Source organism: Lissotriton helveticus, chromosome 8 (assembly GCF_964261635.1).
Source record: "Lissotriton helveticus chromosome 8, aLisHel1.1, whole genome shotgun sequence".
Taxonomy (NCBI): domain Eukaryota; kingdom Metazoa; phylum Chordata; class Amphibia; order Caudata; family Salamandridae; genus Lissotriton; species Lissotriton helveticus.
Window position 1 is genome coordinate 792,209,908 of NC_136069.1, and position 26,272 is coordinate 792,236,179.

General features: G+C 47.5%; 1 protein-coding gene across 1 annotated transcript in view; it reads right to left on the reverse strand.

The window, feature by feature from the left end:
• The window catches only part of GYG2 (glycogenin 2), a 251,993-nt gene that overhangs the window by 128,406 nt on the left and 97,315 nt on the right, over positions 1-26,272 (reverse strand). The window contains exon 3 of the mRNA XM_078657607.1: positions 2,418-2,559. Coding sequence (XP_078513733.1) covers positions 2,418-2,559 — 142 coding nt within the window. The remainder of the gene's footprint in view (positions 1-2,417; positions 2,560-26,272) is intronic.

Consider the following 26,272-nt stretch of genomic DNA (forward strand, 5'->3'; position numbering starts at 1 on the left):
GGCAGGAAGTGGTAGACTTTTGAAAAAGAGGGAGGGGGAACGGTAAAACCGTGATCGGTTACGATGAGGACAGCAGGCTTTTAAAACTTTCATGGCAGGTATGTAAATCACTGGGATGGAGGCTGTAATGTAAAGCAATCTGACAGCGCGGGGAGGTATGAGTTAACGTTTGCTACGAGGTAAAAGAAGTGTAATTAAATTATAATGAACAGTTGTAAGTGGTAGTGAAACGGAGAGTTTGTGAAAACATGCAGTGATTTAAACGTTCTCGATAGGAGGGGAGGTTATCTAGTAAAGAGTTATTGATGATGGCCACAGTAGAAGAAGGGGAAGAGATCAGCAAATAAAGAGATTGATGACACTCTCACTAGAAGGGGGAGGAATGTAGAAAATAGGGAGGGGGAGGATGATGTTAAGTGATTGGCGCATTGTATGTGCACAACAAGGATTTTGCCATGTAAATGTGGCATAACGGATAGACTTTATTGTACCTCTTGTTGTACGAGTATTTATAATAAGCACATAGAGTAATTATGATGTTGTTTGTTATTTATAGAGACCCCCGAAGAAGGGCGCGAGGCGGCCCAAAATGCATTGGGTTTTTACACAATAATATCTGCTTGTGATGAATCATGCACTATTCGTATCCTTACAAGTGGTCCGGATGGGCACAATTGGAATATAAGAAACTTGAAAAATGGCAATAAATAAATTCCGCCGGTGGATTTATAAAAAAGATGAAAAGATGTGAAAAGAAGACTAAGTAGTGGTTTAAAAGAGAGTATTATGATTACAGAATGGAACATTTCAAAGAAACAAAGCGCACCAAAATGGCGACATTGAGCTGTGCGACAGTTTTTTTGGGGAAAGATGATGCCCCATTCCTCAGTGCTATTGTTATATCCAGTGGCATTTGGGCAGGCCACATAAACATTCAGCACGCATTCGTGATTAAGTAGACGATAAAAAAGAAGAAAAAACTGGTACAAGAGTTGTGCATCCCACTCTTACAGTGTATGTTCCTCCAGTCTGAGGCATCGACCTGTGGAGTCAAGTGTATAAATGAAGACTCCGGTTTCCAAATATGTGTGCAGTTATATTTTATGTGGAAGATTATAGGAAAGTAATTGCATAACAGATAAAGACAGTTATGAAACTAAGGGAATAGCTATTGCAAAGAAAAAATATATAACCAAAAGCCTCAGATTAAAAACGTAGAGCTTCATTTGAAGCTGGGAGGTAACAAGGCACCCCCCAAATATTGGAGGATGCCCCATCTGCCCAATTATCGGTTTCCTCTGCTTCATTTAAAGACGGGGGACTGCTGTGAGCTTTGCTGCTGGAATACAAGATGACATACACTATGTCGGGAAGGCCGTAAGATTTAGAGGATTCCTCACACCATCTCTGCGGCTGCAAGTGGCCCACGCAGAGGCCACCCTAAAAAGACAGCCCTCTTAGTGCCGATTAGGCATGTACCCACCCCTCTAGTGGTGTGACTCAGGGAGAAGTCCCCCCTGGCCTTGGCGAACTAGGTGCGTTATTTCCATCGCACAGAGGTCGGGGGGGTACTGATACCTCACCCTGCCTTTCGGGAGTCCTCTTTTACACCGGACACACCGTCTCCCACCCTACCTCTTACCCGGCGTGGGGCTGGCAGACAAAGTGCACAGAACGTTGTAATGTTTCTTTTGTCATTGCAGGCTGAGTTACAGGGTGATCTGGAAGCATATGGGTACAGAAGGGTAACCTCTGCAAGAGCACAATAGGGGTACCGGAGCCAAGCCCAGGAGCCTCATGGGAGGGTCCTGGAAGATTTACGTTGGCGCCCCGTTAGTCCTTCGGGCAGATGTGGGCCTGAACAACCGGGGGCTTGCCTTGCAATGCTCTGCCCTGAAAGGGGCGTGAGTAATAAGGGACCAATGAGTCACATGATTCCGCAAAGAGGACCACCCCATAAGGTGTAGCACTGATTGGGTTTTCCACAGTGCTTGGCTCTTCAGGCGGGCAGGGCAGCATAGGTTGGTTACAGCTGCCTGACCTTGGATCGCCCGTAAGATGACCCACCATATTGCATACTTTTGTACGGAATAAACCTGCAGCAATATTTTTCCCAATCCAAAGTTGTGTTGTGTATTTATTTATGTAATCATGCATGCTCTGACTGTGGGTGGGGATTGTTACTTATAATGGCACTAAGCTATTTCCTATCCTGTTTAGAAAGAAAGTACCAGACAGGTATTGACATTTTTCTAGAAATATAATCTTGTCACGTCTATGGGGGCACCTTCAAGTTTCGTTACAGCTCTGCATCACCATCCTAGCCTCCAAAGACTCGAGCCCGCCAAAGTCTGAGGCCTTAACTTCGAACTGAACTCTTTTGATCCCCCGCTTTCTTTGATTAATATCGAACATACCTCATTCTGCCCGTGACCTGGGGTGAAACCAGTATTGCCAGCTTTCTAGATGTTCTGTGATTCCTCAAGGATTGTCCAAGCACCAGAGCTCCTTGACAGTAAACATCATCTGTGCTGAGGGTCACGAAAGCTTGGTCCGTAACTGATGAAAAAAAGATGACAAAATATATTTTTAGATCCATGGTGCAGATGTCGTATTTGTGAGCTGACACGAAATGTACACTAAAGCAAGCACTGTGTTTTAATAACAAAAACATACAATGGAAAGAAAAAACGTGCTGTCTTTACTACAAAAAGATTACATTCCAAATGCATTGTAACTTCCTAATAATTCATAACACTGAAATGTTGACAGGTCCACTGAAGAAAATGGAGCCTCTGCAGATATAAACATTGGTGTAGGCCTGCTGCTTTTGGCATTACAATGCCCCAAGGTACAGCTTATAGCTGTCTCTGCTAGGTATGTGGACTGCAGGGGAAACAGTGTGCAGAGGCTGTGGGTGAGGGCATATAGCTAGCTTTCCCCTCTCCATCTTCCAGTGCTTCATAGTAAAGCCAGAGGCAGGGAAGGAGGAAGAGACTAGAGGCCAGATGTACAACCGTTTTTGTGGTCGCAAACTGGAAATTGGCCCGTTTGCAACCGCAAAATTGGTCTGCTCCATGTACAAACCCTATTTTGCGAGTAGGTAACCTATTACCAACTCGCAAAATGGGGTTTGCGATTTGCTATTAGGAAGGTGTGTGCCAAGGGCGTCCCTTCCTAAAAGCGACTCGCACTTCAATGTACAATTAGTTTGCTACCGGAAACAGAAACGTTTCATTTTTCCTTTTAAATGCAGCCCATTTTCTTTTGAGGAAAATGGGCTACATTTAAAAATTTAAACCTGCTTTATTTAAAAAGCAGTCCCAGACATGGTGGTCTGCTGACTCCAGTAGGCCACCATCCCTGAGAGTGCTAGCCATTCCCAATGGGGTCTCAAACTACACCAGCCTCCTGACTACTAATAAGGCATGTAATTTGCAACCCCATTAGGAATCGCAAACAGTCTCTGAGACACTGCTGTAAATTACATTTTGCAAGTCGCAAAACAACGCAATTTGCGACTCGCAAATTGTAAAGGTCGTACTTCTGGCCCCAATTCTCTTCAGCTCCTAAGTCTGCCTCGGCTCTGCCAAATGAAGAAAAGCAGATTGTCAGAACAGACACAATCAGGCTTACTACAGCCCCATTCACAGATCTTTCTATCACCCTGTTTGATGTTTGTCCCTTGTCACCATGGCCCTGCACATGGCAACAACTGTCAAACATCCACAGCAGGAGATGCGAAAGGCTGAGAAGCTTTGAAGCCACTGGGGATTTAAACCGCATGTGTGTACCAGCTTTTCTTTTAATAAAGACATTCCCTCTTCTTAGGGCGGAGCGTTCTACTGGTCTTTAGCCCGCCATAGAGGGCTATGTAAGCCAATAATGTCCTGATCCCTTGTTTAATGCCCTTGCCTTCTTCTCGGGCCAATAACTCTGGAGAAGGCTGTTAATGACAGGTATAGCCTACAACCCAAGGCCATAAAACTATAATGCACCCAGCATACAGTGATAAACTTTTCTGAAACATATCATCATCAAAATATTTATCAACAATCTCCATATTTAACTCATTCATTTGCTTTGTTTTCATAATACATTTTCATAGGTAAATAGGCTATTGTACTTTTTGGGAACACATGTTGACATAGTCTGTTTTATCATGGACACCATGTCATGTACAAAGTAATCTCATACTGTCGAAGCTGGGTTGCCCAGTGGAGCATATTTTCCCTCAACCGTACAAAAGTAGCTCCTAGTTCGAAAAGCACTGTTTTTCTAAGACAGCCCTGTCTACTCCTTATTAGTGGATAACCGAGAAAGAAGGCAACTTCGGAGAATGAACAAGCACTGGCATTAAGTCCCTCAGAAAAGCTCCCAGATCAATTTAGTAAAATCAAAAAGTATTCTATTGAAAAACATCTAAATTGACAAAAACTGGATGAGTCACTTCAAAGGTGTAGCATGTGGCAGTTTATTCTATATGGATTCTCGATTCTGCATGGGCAGTCAATGAAAGGTGCTGCGCGTTATTGTTTTGATTTACTTGTCTACAACTACACTCACCACAACAGGTTCGTAGATGCATCACCACTCACCAAGCACAAAAAATGGAACTCCGGGTCGACCTCTGACCCTGCATGAACATATCCATGTTGACATGGAACATACAGGGGCTAAATAGCGAGATAAAGTGTAGGCAGGTGCTCAAATACATGCAACAGCCCAAAGCTGACATTGTCTACCTGCTCACCCATCCAGATTCGCAACCGCTTGGGGAACACACCGCTACTTCTCTAACTATAGTTCATGCTCCAGAGGGGTATCAGTCCTGATAAATAAAGCACGGCCATTTGTACACACGCCACAATTACTGACACAGAGGGACGGTACCTCCTGGGGGTGGGAGGCTTAGGTGGGGCAGAAGGTCCTTCTGATCAACACTTACTTCCCGAACATAGATGACCTGGGCTTTTATCAGCAACTACAGTCGCAGATAGACTTAGTGGACGCAGACCATATATTTTTAGGCGAGGATCTGAATATTCTCCTAGACCCCGCACTTGACAGCACCACCACAACCCCTGTTAATAAGCCCCGCTCACACTATTGAAAGATATATGCCAAACGTATGCATTAACAGAGGCTTGGCAACACCAGAATCCACAAGGCACTGACTACACTCCTTATGCACAACAATATAACACTTGGACAAGGCTGGATTATTGGCTAATATCCGGCTCAGCTATGCCTTGGGTCCAATCTGTTAAACACCTGCCGGCACCCTGTCCGACCACTCCTCAGTGCTTCTAATGATAAAAATCCTTGGAGAAGGAGGATTTGAAAGGCAGTGGCGATTCCCCTCTTTAGGGCTGAATTGCCTACAGCAACAGTAGAATACTTTGACCACAACAAAGGGTCAGTTGCAACACAGACCACCTTGTGGGAAGCCTTCAAGACCTACCTTAGGGGAGTCTGCAACTCTAGAGTGTGACCTCACCAAACTAGATAGGGAAAATATGGAGAAAGGGGGTGGGGATGACCCAAAATACCTGAACTGCAGAGCGGAATTGCTGGCTCAATAGAAGGAGGCCACAGAGTGGGAAGCTCACTATTTAGGAAAATATACGAAGGCCCGACGATACGGTGAAGGAGAGCGACCAGGGCGCACCTTAGCATGGTTGCTCAGGCTGTGGCGAAACCAGATCTATATCACTAAATTGCAGGGGCAGGACGGCATAGGTATAACTGGCATACCAGCTATAGTGCAGTAACTGCTAGAGATCTACACTGATCTGTATACCACTAGATCTGTCAATAGTCAGGGAGAAATTTCTTCATATTTAGATGAGATAACAATGGTCTGGATACCCAACGCTCACCGACAATTTCTAAGTAAGCCTTTCTCAAACGAAGAGATAGTACAAGCCATTGATGATATGGACGGCTCATACGCACGGGGCCTCAACAGCTTTTCCGGAGCCTTTTATAAAGCCTATAAACACATGTTGGCTCCACACCTCCTGGAGGTGTATGCAGAGGCACTGGATGAGGGAACACTACCTCCCACACTTAGAGAAGCGGTCATCATCCTGATACTGAAACCCGGGAAAGATTTGGAAAAATGTGTCTCATACCGCTTGTTATCACTACTCAATTTTTACTATAAAATATTAGCTAAGATGTTGGCTACCTGTTTGGCTCTCCTTATGGAGCAGATTATATCACCTCCCCAGACTGAATTTATATGGCACAGATCCACAGCATTAAACTTGATGACTTTTTTTCTCTGTAGTCCATAGAATAGACCCAGAGATCCAGACGGTGGCTGTGTTTTTGGATGCTGAAAAAACATTTGACTCTGTGTAATGGCCCTTCTTACACGCAGTGCTGGGCAAATTGGGCATACTGAGGGGCTTTTCTACATTGATTAAACTATTGTATATCACACCCTCAGCCCATATTTGTTTTAATAGTACGATTACAGTGCCCTTTTTCCCATATCTCGTGGCACCAGGCAGGGGTGCCCCTATCGCCATTATTATTTATAATCGCAATGGATCCTCTGGTGAGATACACCCATGGATCTTGGCACATTCCCAGATTTACCATTGCTGGTCGACCTGCGAATGCGTCAAAGTGCTCCACATCCACAGTGGGGGCGTACCGAGGAGAAATATGTTTATTTATCCTCTTTTATTCCTCTTTCTATGTGTGGTGAATTCTGCAGCACACATAGGAAGAGCAAAATGCCTCAGGCGGTTGATTTGTGCAAGAAAGGTGTCCCTTCTTGCACAAAAACAATCCTACTTACAAAGCAGACACACTTGCACCATGGTGCAAAGGTGCCTGCATTGGAGCTAGGCAGCACATTTTGTGCCAGCGCAGAGAAAAGACAGTCATGCGCCATATAATGTTGAATACAGTGCATTTCTGCCCTTTCCCTATCATGGAGCACAGAAAGGTGCTGATGAGCTGTGTGATTTTTTTGCAAATATGCCCCTTACATTTTAAAAGGATTTAACCTGTGTGGACTGTGACAGGTACTCTTTATAGATAGTATTTCCTTAATTATGTAACTCAGGTGTCTTTGCTGTTACACATTCCTAGTGAATAAAACTTTAAAATATAAAAGAGACACTTGGCATTCACTTGCCTTGTATGTATAATGTGCAAACAAGAGAGCAAATTATAGAACTTCTGTTTGTAGGTGCAAATACGTAATACTCCACTAAAATTCTCCAAAACATTAACAGGTATTACAAATAGAAATGAAGGTTATGAATCACATTGTCCCAGAAATGTTTCCTACTGCATAATTTACGAGGATTCTAATTTGTTCTCTATGCAACCTTTGTGAGGCTCCGTCAACCGTGCCTGCCTGATCAATGACCAACCAGCAATGTCATTAGAAATTACAGGAATAGATTATCTGCAAATGGCGTCCCAGTGGCTAACCAATAGTACCTCCAAATACCCCACAGGCCAATATTAACTTAAATTGTTCTCTAAACTGCACACAGAATGTCTCTGGTGGCGAGGGAAAATGACAGAGAAAGGCAACACAATGAGATAGGAGTCTCAGAATCTAAGAAGTCACTTTCTCCACAAGCTTGATTCACTCGATTATTCCAAGTGACATTTTTGGGGTACCCAGAGAAAGTAATGATCAAAGTTGCAGCCCAAATCACACATTCACAGTTTGTTAAAAAAGAACTCAAAGGAAGCCCTCTATCAACTGTGAAGACATTCCATAAGCCGGAGTCCAGCTTCCTTTAGCCCGGCTTCAAGGTCATCTCAAGTTTTCTGACCATCATTTTCATCTTGTCAGGCTTAGAAGTCATCAAGTTACTGCAATCAAGCACCATTACTTCGACTACCATTTCTTCGGCTTACCATTATAGCAACGCTTCATGTTACACAAAGTCGAAAGGCTCCCATAGACATCTTGGTAGGAGTGAAGATAGAATATTACGCCTGCTCAGCCTCTTCAAAGGCCAATTGAGGTAATGACCACAGTTGTTGTAATTAGAACAGGCAAAGTAATGGTCAGCATCGGTAATGGTCAGTAAAGGTGGATCCAGGTAATGGTGGTTGAAGGGGAAACATATTTGTTCCTGTCCTTCAATGTAACACTTTTCAGATATCAGGTGAAGCTTTCTGTACCAGGTGAAAGATGCAAATCTCTGTCTTAATAGGATACTATGGTTCTTCAGATTATGCTTCTGGATTATACCCCTAAAGGATCCCGTGCCGCAAAGCCAGGATGTGAGGTGTTCCCTCTGACAGTACATAGGATCCATTACCCACTGGGTTCTCAAACACTCAGGAACAAAGCAAAACTCTGCAACGTGGCCCTCGTGATCCTTGCAGGGCCCCAGAAAGGCCTTAGTCATGGTGATGATGACTAAGGGGTGCTGATAAGGGCAGGACTCTACCCCAACCCATGCACCAAAAGGCATCAGCTGATGATCAAGTTTTGAGATCTAACCATATATCCATTAAAATTAAGTTATTTAGTTGAACAGTAAGAACAAATAATATGTGATAACTTTGGTTGTGTTTGTTGAATGGGCACAAAGTCTGTCCTCCTTAAAATTCTTCTGAAAACGTTTATGCTGAATGGTCAAATAGAGTAAAAGTTATACCAATGTCTAAAATGTTGTGTTCCCGGTTAAAGTCAATAAGAATTTTTGCTTACGTGTACACCAACACCTCCAAAGGTTTACAGCCGTTAGGGCTCGACCTAATTTTAGGTTATTTTTCTAGTTAGGTGTAGAGTCGTTTTTAAAATGGTAAAAGAAAAAGTGGTTACATTTCGAACTTCATTTAGAAAAAATTAAAGAACCATCTTGTGTATAAAGAACAAGCAGATTTCTGAACAGCTGAAATCTGATTGGCAGAGAGAAGCTGACATTTTTGCTCCACTAGTCATGGGGCTTGGTTCAAGAATCAGCTAAGCTAGCTCTCAAAGTATGTCCTGAAAGCAAATCCTAGCACCATGTGGGGAGGAAAAGCTGAGCAAGCACAGAGGAGTGGACAGTGCACTCATTCATACAAAATAAAAGATAGACTCATGCAGAAAAACAAAAACTAAAAAACACAAATGTACCTTTATCGTTTTAACTTATGGTGAGGATAAGTTGCATGCACTACTGAGTCAATCAGAGTACTAAACAATGAACAAATACAAATAATATAAGGCAATAGCAATTTTAAGCTCTGGGCTGCTGGCCTGGACCAGTGTATGTGGGGGGAACATCGTTTACAACGCGGTGTTTACACCGCATTGCCTTTACAAGGATGCCATTACATACGACTTGCGCTGGATGGCGCTGTTGTATAAGGAATATTGTAATTTTATATTCCAACACCTTCCCTACTGTTACGTGGACTGATGTTGGAATATAAAATTATATTATTCCACAATCCACGCCCTACAACGCAAGTCGTTGTAACGACTTGCGTTGTAATGGCATGGTTGTCATGTACCGCGATCTAAAAGATCGCGTTGTACTGACATACATCCGTATGTGGTTCTCACAATCTCTAAAACTCAACACCTTCTCTCTCCATGGCCACCTCTATTATGAAATAGTCAGAATGAGGGCTTAAAAGCAGAGACAGCAGTCTCAGCCCTGCCAATGACTCGAACAAAAGCTGGAAGGGGTATCTTCAGCTTGCTGGATGACCTCTCCCCTGGAACCTTACATATAACCCTACCCTGTTCTAGATACCAGAGAGGAAAAACCATAACAGTAGATGATCCTCCCTAATGTCTAGACAGTATTTTAAACCTCACTCAGAGCACACTCACAGCACCCTCATGAACCAAAAAAACCCGCTCCGCAGTAATCTGGCGTCGAAGCACACCTGAGGTACACTCGGTACCTCGGGTGGGACCCGATGATGAAGCATGCCACCAACTAGGTTGGTGGGTGAGGGCCTTCATAAAACCTAATGGTTTTCCTCCACCCGCAGACATACAAACAATTTAAACCAGAGCTAGTTCTCATTGATTGCTAACAACCATTTATATGGAACACTATGCAAACTGAATTTGCAGCAGCTAGTAAAAGAGGCTAATTACTATCCAACGCAATGGCATTTATGTTATTGTTCTTGGAAGAATTAAAGCTTGCTCTGTAAACAGTGCCGGATTAAGGGCGGTGATACAGGTGCCGCTGCACTAGGTATCAATATCGGGAGGTGCGGTATTTTCAAATATCTTGTGGGGTTAAAATTACCTGTGCAGAGTTCATCCTGTGCCCAGCATTGTTCAAGGGATAAAAAACAAGCATTAGGAATGCATTAGGGCTCGGGTTTGTTTTAAGTTAGAGATAATGGCATTGTAAATGGCAATGTGTTTTAGGCACTCTGCACTACCACTCTGCACTCTGCACTACCACTCTGCACTCTGCACTACCACTCTGCACTACCACTCTGCACTCTGCACTACCACTCTGCACTCTGCACTACCACTCTGCACTACCACTCTGCACTACTACTCTGCACTCTGCACTACCACTCTGCACTACCACTCTGCACTCTGCACTACCACTCTGCACTGCCACTCTGCACTGCCACTCTGCACTGCCACACTGCACTGCCACTCTGCACTGCCACTCTGCACTACCACTCTGCCCTCTGCACTGCCACTCTGCCCTCTGCACTGCCACTCTGCACTACCACTCTGCACTGCCATTCTGCACTACCACTCTGCCCTCTGCACTACCACTCTGCACTACCACTCTGCACTGCCACTCTGCACTGCCACTCTGCACTACCACTCTGCACTCTGCACTACCACTCTGCACTGCCACTCTGCCCTCTGCACTACCACTCTGCCCTCTGCACTACCACTCTGCACTGCCACTCTGCACTACCACTCTGCCCTCTGCACTACCCCTCTGCCCTCTGCACTACCACTCTGCACTGCCACTCTGCACTACCACTCTGCCCTCTGCACTACCACTCTGCCCTCTGCACTGCCACTCTGCACTGCCACTCTGCCCTCTGCACTACCACTCTGCACTACCACTCTGCACTCTGCATTACCACTCTGCACTGCCACTCTGCCCTCTGCACTACCACTCTGCACTGCCACTCTGCACTGCCACTCTGCACGGCCACTCTGCACTGCCACTCTGCACTGCCACTCTGCACTGCCACTCTGCACTGCCACTCTGCACTGCCACTCTACACTACGCACTGCCACTCTGCACTGCCACTCTGCACTCTGCACTACCACTCTGCACTGCCACTCTGCACTACGCACTGCCACTCTGCACTACGCACTGCCACTCTGCACTACCACTCTGCACTGCCACTCTGCACTGCCACTCTGCACTACGCACTACCACTCTGCACTGCCACTCTGCACTGCCACTCTGCACTACGCACTACCACTCTGTACTACGCACTACCACTCTGCACTACGCACTACCACTCTGCACTACGCACTACCACTCTGCACTGCCACTCTGCACTACCACTCTGCACTGCCACTCTGCACTACGCACTACCACTCTGCACTGCCACTCTGCACTATGCACTACCACTCTGCACTGCCACTCTGCACTACGCACTACCACTCTGCACTCTGCACTACGCACTACCACTCTGCTCTATGCACTACCACTCTGCCCTACGCACTACCACTACGCACTACCACTCTGCACTACGCACTACCACTCTGCACTACCACTCTGCACTACGCACTACCACTCTGCACTGCCACTCTGCACTACGCACTACCACTCTGCACTGCCACTCTGCACTACGCACTACCACTCTGCACTGCCACTCTGCACTACGCACTACCACTCTGCACTCTGCACTACGCACTACCACTCTGCACTACGCACTACCACTCTGCACTACGCACTACCACTACGCACTACCACTCTGCACTACGCACTACCACTCTGCACTGCCACTCTGCACTACGCACTACCACTCTGCACTGCCACTCTGCACTACGCACTACCACTCTGCACTGCCACTCTGCACTACGCACTGCCACTCTGCACTACGCACTACCACTCTGCACTCTGCACTACGCACTACCACTCTGCACTGTCACTCTGCACTACGCACTGCCACTCTGCACTACGCACTGCCACTCTGCACTACGCACTGCCACTCTGCACTGCCACTCTGCACTCTGCACTGCCACTCTGCACTCTGCACTGCCACTCTGCACTACCACTCTGCACTCTGCACTACCACTCTGCACTGCCACTCTGCACTGCCACTCTGCACTACCACTCTGCCCTCTGCACTGCCACTCTGCACTACCACTCTGCCCTCTGCACTGCCACTCTGCACTACCACTCTGCACTGCCACTCTGCACTACCACACTGCCCTCTGCACTACCACTCTGCACTACCACTCTGCACTGCCACTCTGCCCTCTGCACTACCACTCTGCACTGCCACTCTGCACTACCACTCTGCCCTCTGCACTACCACTCTGCACTGCCACTCTGCACTACCACTCTGCCCTCTGCACTACCACTCTGCACTGCCACTCTGCACTACCGCTCTGCCCTCTGCACTACCACTCTGCACTGCCACTCTGCACTACCACTCTGCCCTCTGCACTACCACTCTGCACTGCCACTCTGCACTACCGCTCTGCCCTCTGCACTACCACTCTGCACTGCCACTCTGCACTACCACTCTGCCCTCTGCACTACCACTCTGCACTGCCACTCTGCACTGCCACTCTGCACTACCACTCTGCCCTCTGCACTGCCACTCTGCACTACCACTCTGCCCTCTGCACTGCCACTCTGCACTACCACTCTGCACTGCCACTCTGCACTACCACACTGCCCTCTGCACTACCACTCTGCACTACCACTCTGCACTGCCACTCTGCCCTCTGCACTACCACTCTGCACTGCCACTCTGCACTACCACTCTGCCCTCTGCACTACCACTCTGCACTGCCACTCTGCACTACCACTCTGCCCTCTGCACTACCACTCTGCACTGCCACTCTGCACTACCGCTCTGCCCTCTGCACTACCACTCTGCACTGCCACTCTGCACTACCACTCTGCCCTCTGCACTACCACTCTGCCCTCTGCACTGCCACTCTGCCCTCTGCACTACCACTCTGCACTACCACTCTGCCCTCTGCACTACCACTCTGCACTGTCACTCTGCACTGCCACTCTGCACGGCCACTCTGCACTGCCACTCTGCACGGCCACTCTGCACTGCCACTCTGCACTGCCACTCTGCACTGCCACTCTGCACTGCCACTCTGCACTGCCACTCTACACTACGCACTGCCACTCTGCACTGCCACTCTGCACTGCCACTCTGCACTCTGCACTACCACTCTGCACTGCCACTCTGCACTACGCACTGCCACTCTGCACTACGCACTGCCACTCTGCACTACCAATCTGCACTGCCACTCTGCACTGCCACTCTGCACTGCCACTCTGCACTACGCACTACCACTCTGCACTACGCACTACCACTCTGCACTACGCACTACCACTACGCACTACCACTCTGCACTACGCACTACCACTCTGCACTGCCACTCTGCACTATGCACTACCACTCTGCACTGCCACTCTGCACTACGCACTACCACTCTGCACTGCCACTCTGCACTATGCACTACCACTCTGCACTGCCACTCTGCACTACGCACTACCACTCTGCACTCTGCACTACGCACTACCACTCTGCACTACGCACTACCACTCTGCCCTACGCACTACCACTACGCACTACCACTCTGCACTACGCACTACCACTCTGCACTACCACTCTGCACTACGCACTACCACTCTGCACTGCCACTCTGCACTGCCACTCTGCACTACGCACTACCACTTTGCACTGCCACTCTGCACTACGCACTACCACTCTGCACTGCCACTCTGCACTACGCACTACCACGCTGCACTCTGCACTATGCACTACCACTCTGCACTACGCACTACCACTCTGCACTACGCACTACCACTACGCACTACCCCTCTGCACTACGCACTACCACTCTGCACTGCCACTCTGCACTACGCACTACCACTCTGCACTGCCACTCTGCACTACGCACTACCACTCTGCACTGCCACTCTGCACTACGCACTGCCACTCTGCACTACGCACTACCACTCTGCACTCTGCACTACGCACTACCACTCTGCACTGCCACTCTGCACTACGCACTGCCACTCTGCACTACGCACTGCCACTCTGCACTACGCACTGCCACTCTGCACTCTGCACTGCCACTCTGCACTCTGCACTGCCACTCTGCACTCTGCTCTGCCACTCTGCACTCTGCACTGCCACTCTACACTACGCACTACCACTCTGCACTACGCACTACCACTCTGCACTACGCACTACCACTCTGCACTACGCACTACCACTACGCACTACCACTCTGCACTACGCACTACCACTCTGCACTACCACTCTGCACTATGCACTTCCACTCTGCACTTCCACTCTGCACTACGCACTACCACTCTGCACTGCCACTCTGCACTATGCACTACCACTCTGCACTGCCACTCTGCACTACGCACTACCACTCTGCACTACGCCTCTGCACTACGCCTCTGCACTCTGCACTACGCCTCTGCACTACGCCTCTGCACTCTGCACTACGCCTCTGCACTACGCCTCTGCACTCTGCACTCTGCCTCTGCACTACGCCTCTGCACTCTGCTCTACGCCTCTGCACTCTGCACTGCCACTCTGCACTACGCACTACCACTCTGCACTCTGCACTACGCACTACCACTTTGCACTGCCACTCTGCACTACACACTGCCACTCTGCACTACGCACTGCCACTCTGCACTCTGCACTGCCAATCTGCACTCTGCACTGCCACTCTGCACTCTGCACTGCCACTCTGCACTCTGCACTGCCACTCTGCACTACGCACTACCACTCTGCACTACGCACTACCACTCTGCACTACGCACTACCACTATGCACTACCACTCTGCACTACGCACTACCACTCTGCACTACCACTCTGCACTACGCACTACCACTCTGCACTGCCACTCTGGACTACGCACTACCACTCTGCACTGCCACTCTGCACTACGCACTACCACTCTGCACTGCCACTCTGCACTACGCACTACCACTCTGCACTACGCCTCTGCACTACGCCTCTGCACTCTGCACTACGCCTCTGCACTACGCCTCTGCACTCTGCACTACGCCTCTGCACTCTGCACTACGCCTCTGCACTATGCCTCTGCACTCTGCACTCCGCCTCTGCACTACGCCTCTGCACTCTGCTCTACGCCTCTGCACTACACCTCTGCACTCTGCACTGCCACTCTGCACTACGCACTACCACTCTGCACTGCCACTCTGCACTACGCACTACCACTCTGCACTACGCCTCTGCACTACGCCTCTGCACTCTGCACTACGCCTCTGCACTACGCTTCTGCACTCTGCACTACGCCTCTGTACTACGCCTCTGCACTCTGCACTATGCCTCTGCACTACGCCTCTGCACTACGCACTACGCCTCGGCACTCTGCACTACGCCTCTGCACTACGCACTACGCCTCTGCACTACGCACCACGCCTCTGCACTACGCACTACCACTCTGCACTACGCCTCTGCACTATGCACTACACCTCTGCACTCTGCACTACGCCTCTGCACTCCGCACTACGCCTCTGCACTCTGCACTACGCCTCTGCACTATGCCTCTGCACTATGCACTACGCCTCTGCACTCTGCACTACGCCTCTGCACTACGCCTCTGCACTACGCACTACGCCTCTGCACTACGCACTACGCCTCTGTACTACGCACTACCACTCTGCACTACGCCTCTGCACTACGCACTACGCCTCTGCACTACGCACTACGCCTCTGCACTACGCCTCTGCACTACGCACTACCACTCTGCACTACGCCTCTGCACTAGTCCTCTGCACTCTGCACTACGCCTCTGCACTACACCTCTGCACTACGCACTACGCCTCTGCACTACGCCTCTGCACTCTGCACTACGCCTCTGCACTACGTCTCTGCACTACGCCTCTGCACTACGCCTCTGCACTCTGCACTGCCACTCTGCACTACGCACTACCACTCTGCACTGCCACTCTGCTCTATGCACTACCACTCTGCACTACGCCTCTGCACTCTGCACTACGCCTCTGCACTATGCCTCTGCACTATGCCTCTGCACTCTGCACTACGCCTCTGCACTACGCCTCTGCACTACGCACTATGCCTCTGCACTACGCACTACCACTGTGCACTACGCACTACCACTCTGCACTACGCCTCTGCACTACGCCTCTGCACTACGCACTACGCCTCTGCACTCTGCACTACGCCTCTGCACTACGCCTCTGCACTCTGCACTACGCCTCTGCACTACGCCTCTGCACTCTGCACTATGCCTCTGCACTACGCACTACCACTCTGCACTACGCCTCTGCACTACGCACTACCACTCTGCACTACGCCTCTGCACTCTGCACTACGCCTCTGCACTATGCACTACGCCTCTGCACTACGCCTCTGCACTACGCCTCTGCACTCTGCACTACGCCTCTGCACTCTGCACTACGCCTCTGCACTCCGCACTACGCCTCTGCACTACGCCTCTGCACTACGCACTACGCCTCTGCACTACGCCTCTGCACTACGCACTACGCCTCTGCACTACGCCTCTGCACTACGCCTCTGCACTACGCACTACGCCTCTGCACTACGCCTCTGCACTACGCACTACCACTCTGCACTACGCCTCTGCACTACGCACTACCACTCTGCACTACGCCTCTGCACTACGCCTCTGCACTACGCACTACCACTCTGCACTACGCACTATGCCTCTGCACTACGCCTCTGCACTACGCACTACCACTGCACTACGCACTATGCCTCTGCACTACGCACTACCACTCTGCACTACGCCTCTGCACTACGCACTACGCCTCTGTACTACGCACTACCACTCTGCACTATGCACTACCACTCTGCACTATGCACTACCACTCCGCACTACGCACTACGCCTCTGCACTACGCACTACGCCTCTGCACTACGCACTACGCCTCTGCACTACGCACTACCACTCTGCACTACGCCTCTGCACTACCACTCTGCACTACGCACTACGCCTCTGCACTACGCCTCTGCACTACCACTCTGCACTACGCACTACGCCTCTGCACTACGCACTACGCCTCTGCACTACGCACTACCACTCTGCACTACGCCTCTGCACTACGCCTCTGCACTACGCACTACGCCTCTGCACTCTGCACTACGCCTCTGCACTACACCTCTGCACTCTGCACTACGCCTCTGCACTACGCACTACGCCTCTGCACTAGGCACTACCACTCTGCACTACGCACTACCACTCTGCACTACGCCTCTGCACTACGCACTACCACTCTACACTACGCACTACCACTCTGCACTACGCACTACCACTCTGCACTACGCCTCTGCACTATGCCTCTGCACTACGCACTACCACTCTGCACTACGCCTCTGCACTACGCACTACCACTCTGCAATACGCCTCTGCACTACGCACTACCACTCTGCACTACGCCTCTGCACTACGCACTACGCCTCTGCACTACGCACTACGCCTCTGCACTACGCCTTTGCACTCTGCACTACGCCTCTGCACTACGCCTCTGCACTACGCACTACCACTCTGCACTACGCACTACGCCTCTGCACTACGCACTACCACTCTGCACTACGCCTCTGCACTACGCACTACCACTCTGCACTACGCCTCTGCACTACGCACTACCACTCTGCACTATGCCTCTGCACTACGCACTACCACTCTGCACTACGCCTCTGCACTACGCCTCTGCACTACGCCTCTACACTACGCACTACCACTCTGCACTACGCCTCTGCACTACGTGCAAATACAAACACACAGAACAGACCGCCAAATGAATGGACTGCCGTGCGCGAAAGGTAAATGTTAAACGCGCGCATGATACATGCAATGCAATGGTGAACACGCTCGCACCATCTGGATTGCATTACACGGGCACTCTGACAGCTCCTAATTAAGATTAATAAATCTGCCGTGCGCGAAACCGCCGAAAATATGCCAAATCGGGCACGCGTAAATTACATATAGCCTATCACGTCAACGCTACTAAATAGACAGCACAGCGAAGACGAATAACTAGGCAGATGCCATAAAAAACTAAGGAATGTGCCAGCCGGACCCCTTTCTGAATTCTTTTTTTTTTTAACGCATAAGAGCTCGGAAGCTCCGCCCACCACTTCGTGGAGGCGTAGGCCCGAGCCCTAAAAATGTGAAGATAATTCTAGTGACTGATGTACTTACTGGAGAGATCTGGGCTTTGGATGATTTTTTTCTACTGTCAATCATGAGTGCCAGGTTATTAGATGTAACAGACTGAGAGGTAGGTGAGATGAAAGAATACAATAGATTTCCTAATTAAGCTTAATTAAGTGCAGTTCAACAATGTATGCTATTCTACAATGCAAGGCTTTCCAGGTAACGCTTTTGCGCTGTATAACCTTTTGGACATTCAAATTCAAGTATACATTCATCAGTTAAATAAATGTGGAAATTTACCCATTCCAGCTTAATTCATACAGAAACCTTAAAATAAAAATGGATAAATACAGGCGGAAATGTCCTACAAATAAATAGCATAAATCCAGGAGCCCTATTTATAAATCAATATTCTGGAACTCCCTAAGAAAAGAGTGTTACAGTAATCCATCCAAGATAGCACTTTTGCTCGCAAGACTGCTTTCTTCCAGGGCTGCTGGAGGAAATTACTCATTTTCTTTCCAAAGATCGAACAGGTTATTTTTATTTTATTTACATTTGGTTTAATATTTTAGTTATCAACTGTTACACCCCAATTTCTCAAGATCAACGCAGCAGGGCGCACTACACGTAGGTGTGAGGGCCACCAAATAATGGGTCAAGATATTCATGCTAAGAATCTCAGGCTTTTCAGTGAAGTCACCCTCAGGACTGCAGTAACAAGGGCCAATTGTAGAAGTCCCTGAGTAGACAGCAGCTTCTTGCTGTCTCCAAGGAAACATCTAAGCGCAAACCTGTGTTGCTGGAGCCATAGATCTGCAAAACAATTGCCTTACATTAAAATGATTAAAATTACTGAAGTAAAGTGAGTGATATATATTAAAAATGATAATTTCAAAATATAAACCAAGAAATATTTAGGGAGTGAACTTATGACTTCTCCACAGGTGATCTACCAGACATTACCGTCTTTCTTATCAGCTACATAAGTGGATAATGATAAGCTAACTACATGTGGAGGACTAATATACTCATCTTTAACGGAAGGCCAAGGACACACCTTTGCGCCACACATGTGCCCCAATAGAGGGCTTTTAGTCATGCCTAGTGGTTCTGGGAGCAGGACATGCGTTCTGGGCATGCCCTAAGCCTGTTTTCATGCACTCAAAGGCCAATGGATACAACATTTGTGTATGCCCAGTGCCACAGCCAACATGCTCTGCTCAAAAGGCTATTTAACTCAAGCTGTGGCCTTTACCCTTGCCCTTGGCCTAGTTCCGCTGCCCAAAATGGCCATCGTGCATATCATCCGGTCATGGTCAGCAGCCTTCAGACATAGCCAACTACTACAGGGACACTGATACTGGCTGTGTATCCAGTTCCCTTTGTCAGGGACCCCATTATCAACAGGCCATAGCATTTAATAGAGGAATATGGAATGAGTGATGGAGTAACCAAGCAGTATAAGGAATAAAATAAGCTCTTCTGGACCAGATACCGACACCACACTCCATCCTAGTTTTCTGCCCCTTTGTAGGAAAGCTGTCTTGCTACTCTATTTGCTCACAAAAATCCTCTTTGGCTTGTAATATCCAAAGATCCTTGTAAAACATAGTAGAGGATGCTATGTCCAACACCTCTCTCACGCTCCAGATCATGTTTCTCAGTTTCTGTGTCTCTTTTTCTCTCTGTCCCCCTTCCTCTCTATCTCCCTATCTTCCATGCTAAGCCAGCACACACATTCAAGTGATCAGGTCTCTCACGGAATCCAAGATCACTTACACTGTTTGGAGCGAGGCCAGTTGAACCTGACCCTATATGTGTTCACTGTCAAAATTCTATTTGCAGAGATCCTTACCAAGAATTTGAGAACTTGAAAAACTCCCCTTGGCATCTTTCTTACCTTTATATAGAAATATGAATCAGCCGCCCGTCTGCATAAAGGCAAAGGCCTCTGCTTCAAATAGCATACTATCGCCGGATGTCAGACAGAGGCGTGGTTCTGTAACCTGAAGCATCACCATTGGGTCTTAAAATAAGTGCAAGAAACCCTACCACTGGTTTCCCTTTGAAGCAAATGTCCTTCCTCATAGTAGCTGGCATGAACATATCATGGCTATTTTCGGCTTCCAAGACCAATGGCACTTCCCAGACTCCCAACCCCCTGCACAGTCATCCCTGAATACTTCTCTACTCTGCACTAAAGCCAAATGTGGGTCAAGTTATTACTTAGTGGTGTGCTAAGTTGAATGTTGGGAGGCTCTTAACACCTCACATTTCTTTTTGTGTACAGAAACTTTATATATTGATAACTCCTATAGTTTTTTTTTAAACGAGGGGTGGTTTAGTCAAATGGATGAATGGTTGAACCGTGTCAGTCAGCACCAGGCTAAGCAAGAAAAGTATCGATTTTTTTTCGCCCAGCCTCATGCCACCACCTACAAAAAAGTGTCATAACATAAAATACTACGAATTAATTCTGGACAATATGAAAAATATGAGTTGTTATTAAGAGATGAGAAAAGGGAAACTGACATATTTTTATTATTATCCTAAAGAATAAAAGTATATTTTAGCTAAAGAATTCGAGAACTCATGGGGGTTCTAGTGATGTACTACGGACAAGAAAGAAAGTAGTGACCTACTGGTTTTACACAGTGCATGAAGAGACATTATCCACATATTAGAATGTACTATATATTTTTTAATATAACGAGATAGACAGACCTACCCTCCTACCACGACACGCATAATACACAGGAGCTCCAAGTTAACAGGCGTTTAGAACATTGGAGTGTTGCATACAAGAACCATTTGTTTCTAGAAATGATCCACTTTTCCTAAATCATAGCTATTTTCACCTCAACCTGCCTTCTCATGCTTAATGTAGCTCCTCCTCTAAACTCCTTTGTGCCGTCCATAGCACCCAAGCCTTCACCAGGGCAATGGCAGGGGCCATCATTGAAGAACCTTGCCCAGCTTTATCTTGCACTCCTCTGTGCCTTCAAAAACATTCCCTAGCCTCTTCTTGGCCGTCCTGTCTCTGGATCAGGGTTGCTCTTATCTCTTCGGGTGCCACACAGAGAAGGACGCAAGCATAACAGTTTTAGGGTTTTGGGAATATTGGCAACTGGAGAAACCCAAGACTTGAAGAAAGGAACCTGTGCGTGTATGCTGGTGAGTGTGAGAGCATTTGTGGCCCTAGCACTTAAAAGTGCAGCTCTGCCGAGCACCAAAAATTGCCACGACGTCCGGGCTGCTGGTAGACCTCCACTGGCTTCCAATCGAGAAACGGGTCAAGTTCAAGGCTCTGACTTACATGTTTCGAATCAAGCATGCGAAGTCTCCCCGTCACTTACAACATCTAGCAAGTCCCTAAGTCCCTTCCCGCACCCTCCGGTCTTCCACACAAGAGAAATTCCAAGTCCCTAAAGTTAGACTTGCTCGAATGGGAGGACGCTCATTTGCCTACTTGGGCCCCACCTTATGGAATGCCCTGCCTTTGCCTCTCCATATGCAATCAAACCTTCTTCTATTCCGTAGATCTCTTAAAACACTGTTTTAGCCAATAGGTCTCTCTAACTTCTTCTGTGTCGTATAGCGCCAGGAAACCCTGGTGGGTCGCTGTGCGCTAATATATAAATTTAAATAAATAAATAAATAAGTAAATAAATAAAATAAATAATATCTATTTTTCACTTTCTTTAACAGTAAACTTACTGCACTCAATAAATGTACTAATGAAATATTCAGGTTCTAAAAGCAACATCTGATTCATTACAGCATAAATCAGGTGGTAAGTGCATAAACACTTGTGTGTTCAATGTACAAAAACCTTATATATAAGCTTCTACCAACTTAATGGGTCCACATTCGCCTATTATATTTAGTTCTTTTTTTTGTGTTTTTGACGACAACGTTTTGACCCCTATACAGATACACAGGGTCTCATCAGGACAGTACGAAAGTTGGGAAACATAGGAGCATGTTTGGAACCAGGATGAGAACCTTCTTGCAAATATAAGAACCACTTCAAGAGCAAAATTAATTTTGGTATACCTGGAGCCCGGCTTGACGGAATCAAGATGTCGGGTGTATCAAAGAACTTATCACCAATGTGAGGAAAATCTAGTGGTACTCATGGATAAAGGTAACTGAGTGAGATGAAGAATTATGTTACTTCATTGTTTAATATTAAACAAGGAACAGCAGGATCGTACATCATTCGTGTAATTCATAATCTCAAATATCATGAGATCAGTACACCAACAGAGAATTGTAATGCTGTGGAATTTGAAGCTTTGGCCTGGTAGCCAGAAGGTCACAGATTGTTCAGGGCATTTTTCTTTACAACAACTTGTTATTTTGCTGTTAAAGGTTTGAAAACAATTGGGGTGAAAGAAAAATCTTTCGTTAGAAACACTTGTTTCAGTTATTTTTTTTGGTCTTTTTATACTTTAGTGCTACATAATCGCTACTACTTCAGTTGACAATATCGGGTTCCTAGAAAGCAGGAGTATGAGAGAGGCAGCGTGGCAGAGCTGTCACGCTTGACCAGCTGCAGTGAGCCCGTCTGGCAAGAAATTGTAAGGATAAGTGCCAGGGAATAAATAGCACAGTCCTATAACCTTTGCATATTACTTCTGCCTGCCTGTATCCTGTAACAGCAAAGACTTTGTAGTGAATCTGAAAAAAATAACATTTCAGTTGCCACGAGGCTATCATTTTATTTCGTGTATACAGAATTTCGTCAAATAACCCAGCACTCTGATGCGGCTCCCTATGAAACCTAGGCCAAATCAGAAATCTGAATTCTTCTTCGAGTTTGAATAAGACAAAATAGCAAATTGTTCTCTGCTAAAACTTTCTTTTCTAAATTCATTTCTTTTTCGGAACAGATGCATCAGTATCTCTTCCTCCACCAAAACGATTATGACCCAGAACCTCATCTAATAAATTAGTTAAAACTTAAAGTAAACTTAAGGTCGTCACCTCACACAGCACCCCATCAATGACATCGCTGATGACAGAACACATTCTAGTTTACCTGCAGCGTTACTCTTACAAGTCCAGATATCCCTATAGAGTTACCCTCTGCAGGAGGCGCAAAAGGTGTAAGCGCTATATCACTAAGAGAGTAACCAAAGCAAGAGAAGTGAATGAGTTATGGGTGTGTAACTTAATCAGAGTGGAGCCAGATGAGATGGCGAGTGAGTGGCTGAGCCACCGAGTCCTTGAAAGTAGATGTGCGGCTGAATGGATGAGTGAATGCAAGGATATGTCAAAAAAGTATTAGTACGAAAGTCTCCATGTATAACAATAGTTGAGCCTAACAGCAGTTGAGGGGTTATCAACCCCCCTCCCCCCACCACCACTCCTCCCTCTTGCGGACAGAGGAAAACCCAGCATAAAGAACTCTATTTAGTTCCCAAGTTGACATGTATGATTTATGGCTTATAACATGATTTACGAATAACCAGTGATTGATTTATGACGGGCCGTGATATATGACAACCCTTGTAAATGATTTATGACCCCATGTCAAAGGGGCGTGCACTAATCATTCATGCTAAATTAACTGCAACCTACAATCCCAAGCATGACCTATGTCACATGTATTTTTTTTTTTTTATGTTTTTATTGAAAGAAACCAGTGGCAGTTATGACAATAATCCTACATTAATATTACTTTCGATCAGCAAAACTTAGACAGGTAAACAATTCTCAATACAGCAGTTATACAGTACACTTCTCGACTGGCTGTTCAAGTCCATTTATGCCCTGCATCGCTAGATCCCTTCATCTTCGTCATCTGAACTATCAATGTCGTCCTCCGGCAACAATTCGCATATATCCCCTCTGAAAGTATTCCAAGGTGCCCAAATTTTATTCCATTTACGCGGGCTTCCCCTGGTCGCATATACTGTACGTTCTGTTACCATAATCAGGTCCATATTCCTACACCATAGCGCTAGCGTGGGGGGGTCTGCTGCACCCCACCTCTGTGCTATGTCTCTCTTTGCAGTCATGAGGCCCAGTGTTCCCCAGGTTTGACCATGGCGAGTGAGATCAGTGGGATCCCATATATTTAGGATAGATTTTCGTGGTTCAGGCAAGAGGGAAATCTCCAGTGTCTGTGAAATAGTGCGTAGGATCTGTCGCCAGTATTCTACTATAGCTAAACATTCCCACAGTGTATGAAAAAGCGTGCCTTCCTCCCCGCACCCCCTAAGGCAGAAGGGATGTGGGGCCGTTGTATCTTGTGTAAGGTGGTTCTGGTATAGTACACACAATGTAATATTTTAAGTTGCACCAGTCGGAACTTGGCAGATAAGCCCACCTCCCTAGGGGATGCCAGGGCCTACAACCAATCCGTATCATCCATATCCCCTACTTCTTCCACCCACTTATCCCGTAATCTAAGTGTAGGATCAGGCATGTTGTTAAGCAGCTTTCGGTACGTGAGGGACGTTGTTCGTTGTTGCATGAAATCTGTGAGTAGACGGTCCTCTAATGGCGAGGCCTCTGGTATGTCAGTGTCAGCTGGGAGTGCCGTTAGCAAAGCATGTCTAATTTGCACATATCTGTATGTTTCAGTCGGTCCCAATTCATATTGTTGTTGTAGTTGAGCAAAGGGAATCACTGTCCCTTTATCCCACAAGTCTCCCACCGTGGAGATTCCGATATTGTCCCATTGTGTAAAGCCCTTACTATTTCTCAACTGTCCTAATGCTTTGGAGTCCTAGAGCGGGGTGAGTTTAGTGTTAGTCCCTTTCCACCCCAATTTCACCTGTGCTGCATACCACAGCGCGACTGTGTGTTTTGTGGGTCCTATTAGTTTTGCGGCCAGACTTCTGTTATTTAACACCGCCAGCATGTTGTTCATGCCCAATTGCAACCTGTCGGCCCTGTATGCTGGATCATCTTGGGGTGCGTGAATCCATTGATTGATAGTTTTGAGTTGCGCCGCCCAGTAGTATAACCGTAAGTCTGGCAATGCAATCCCACCGTCATACCAGCTCGTATTCAGCTTAATTTGTGCTATACGTGCCGGTAGGTTGCCCCACAGAAGGGTCGAGACCTGTGCTGCGACTTGTCTAAAATATCGTGGCGGTACCGGGTAGGGTGTGTTGTCAAGGGCATAGAGAAATATCGGTAGGGCCATCATTTTGTATAGTGCTGCCCTTCCCAGAAGCGTTAGGGGCAAGGACGCCCAGTGTTTGACATCGCGTTTCAGCCTTTCTAAAGGGGGCGCCAGGTTTTTTGCAAAGAAATCTGCCGTATCTCTGGTGATGTGTACCCCTAAATACTTAAAGGAGTCTCTCGCTATTACGATCGGGCAGTCGGTGGGGAGTGACGGGTCTGGACCTTTCAAAATGTATAGAACTGATTTGGACCAGTTTAACGTGTATCCCGATGTTTTCCCGTGTGTGTTGCAAATCTCAAGAAGCTCTGGTATACTACGGTCAGGGTCCGTAAGATATAGGAGCATGTCATCGGCGTAGAGTGAGATGCGATCTTCCCACCCTTCCCTCCAATTAATGCCTCTTAGCAAGGGGTCGCCCTAATTAAGGTCGCCAGTGGTTCCAGCGCCATCGCAAACAATAACGGTGACAGTGGACAGCCCTGGCGTGTCCCCCTTGCCAGTTATATCGTATGTGATATGTGACCATTAGCTATGACCTGCGCCACTGGTTCCGAGTACAAGAGTCGTATCCATGCTTGAAACTTAGGGCCAAAGCCCATATGACACAGAACTGCAAAGAGGTTCTGCCATTCAACCATGTCGAATGCCATTTTCGCATCCAGCGACATTATTACTGTTGGTTCTGACAGTGTCGGTGCCCGTGCCAGTACCCGTGAACACGCCTGAGGTTGAGAGCAGTGTTTCTGTGTGGCATGAAACCCGATTGGTCCGGGTGGATCAACTGAGGGAGGTGGGATATTAG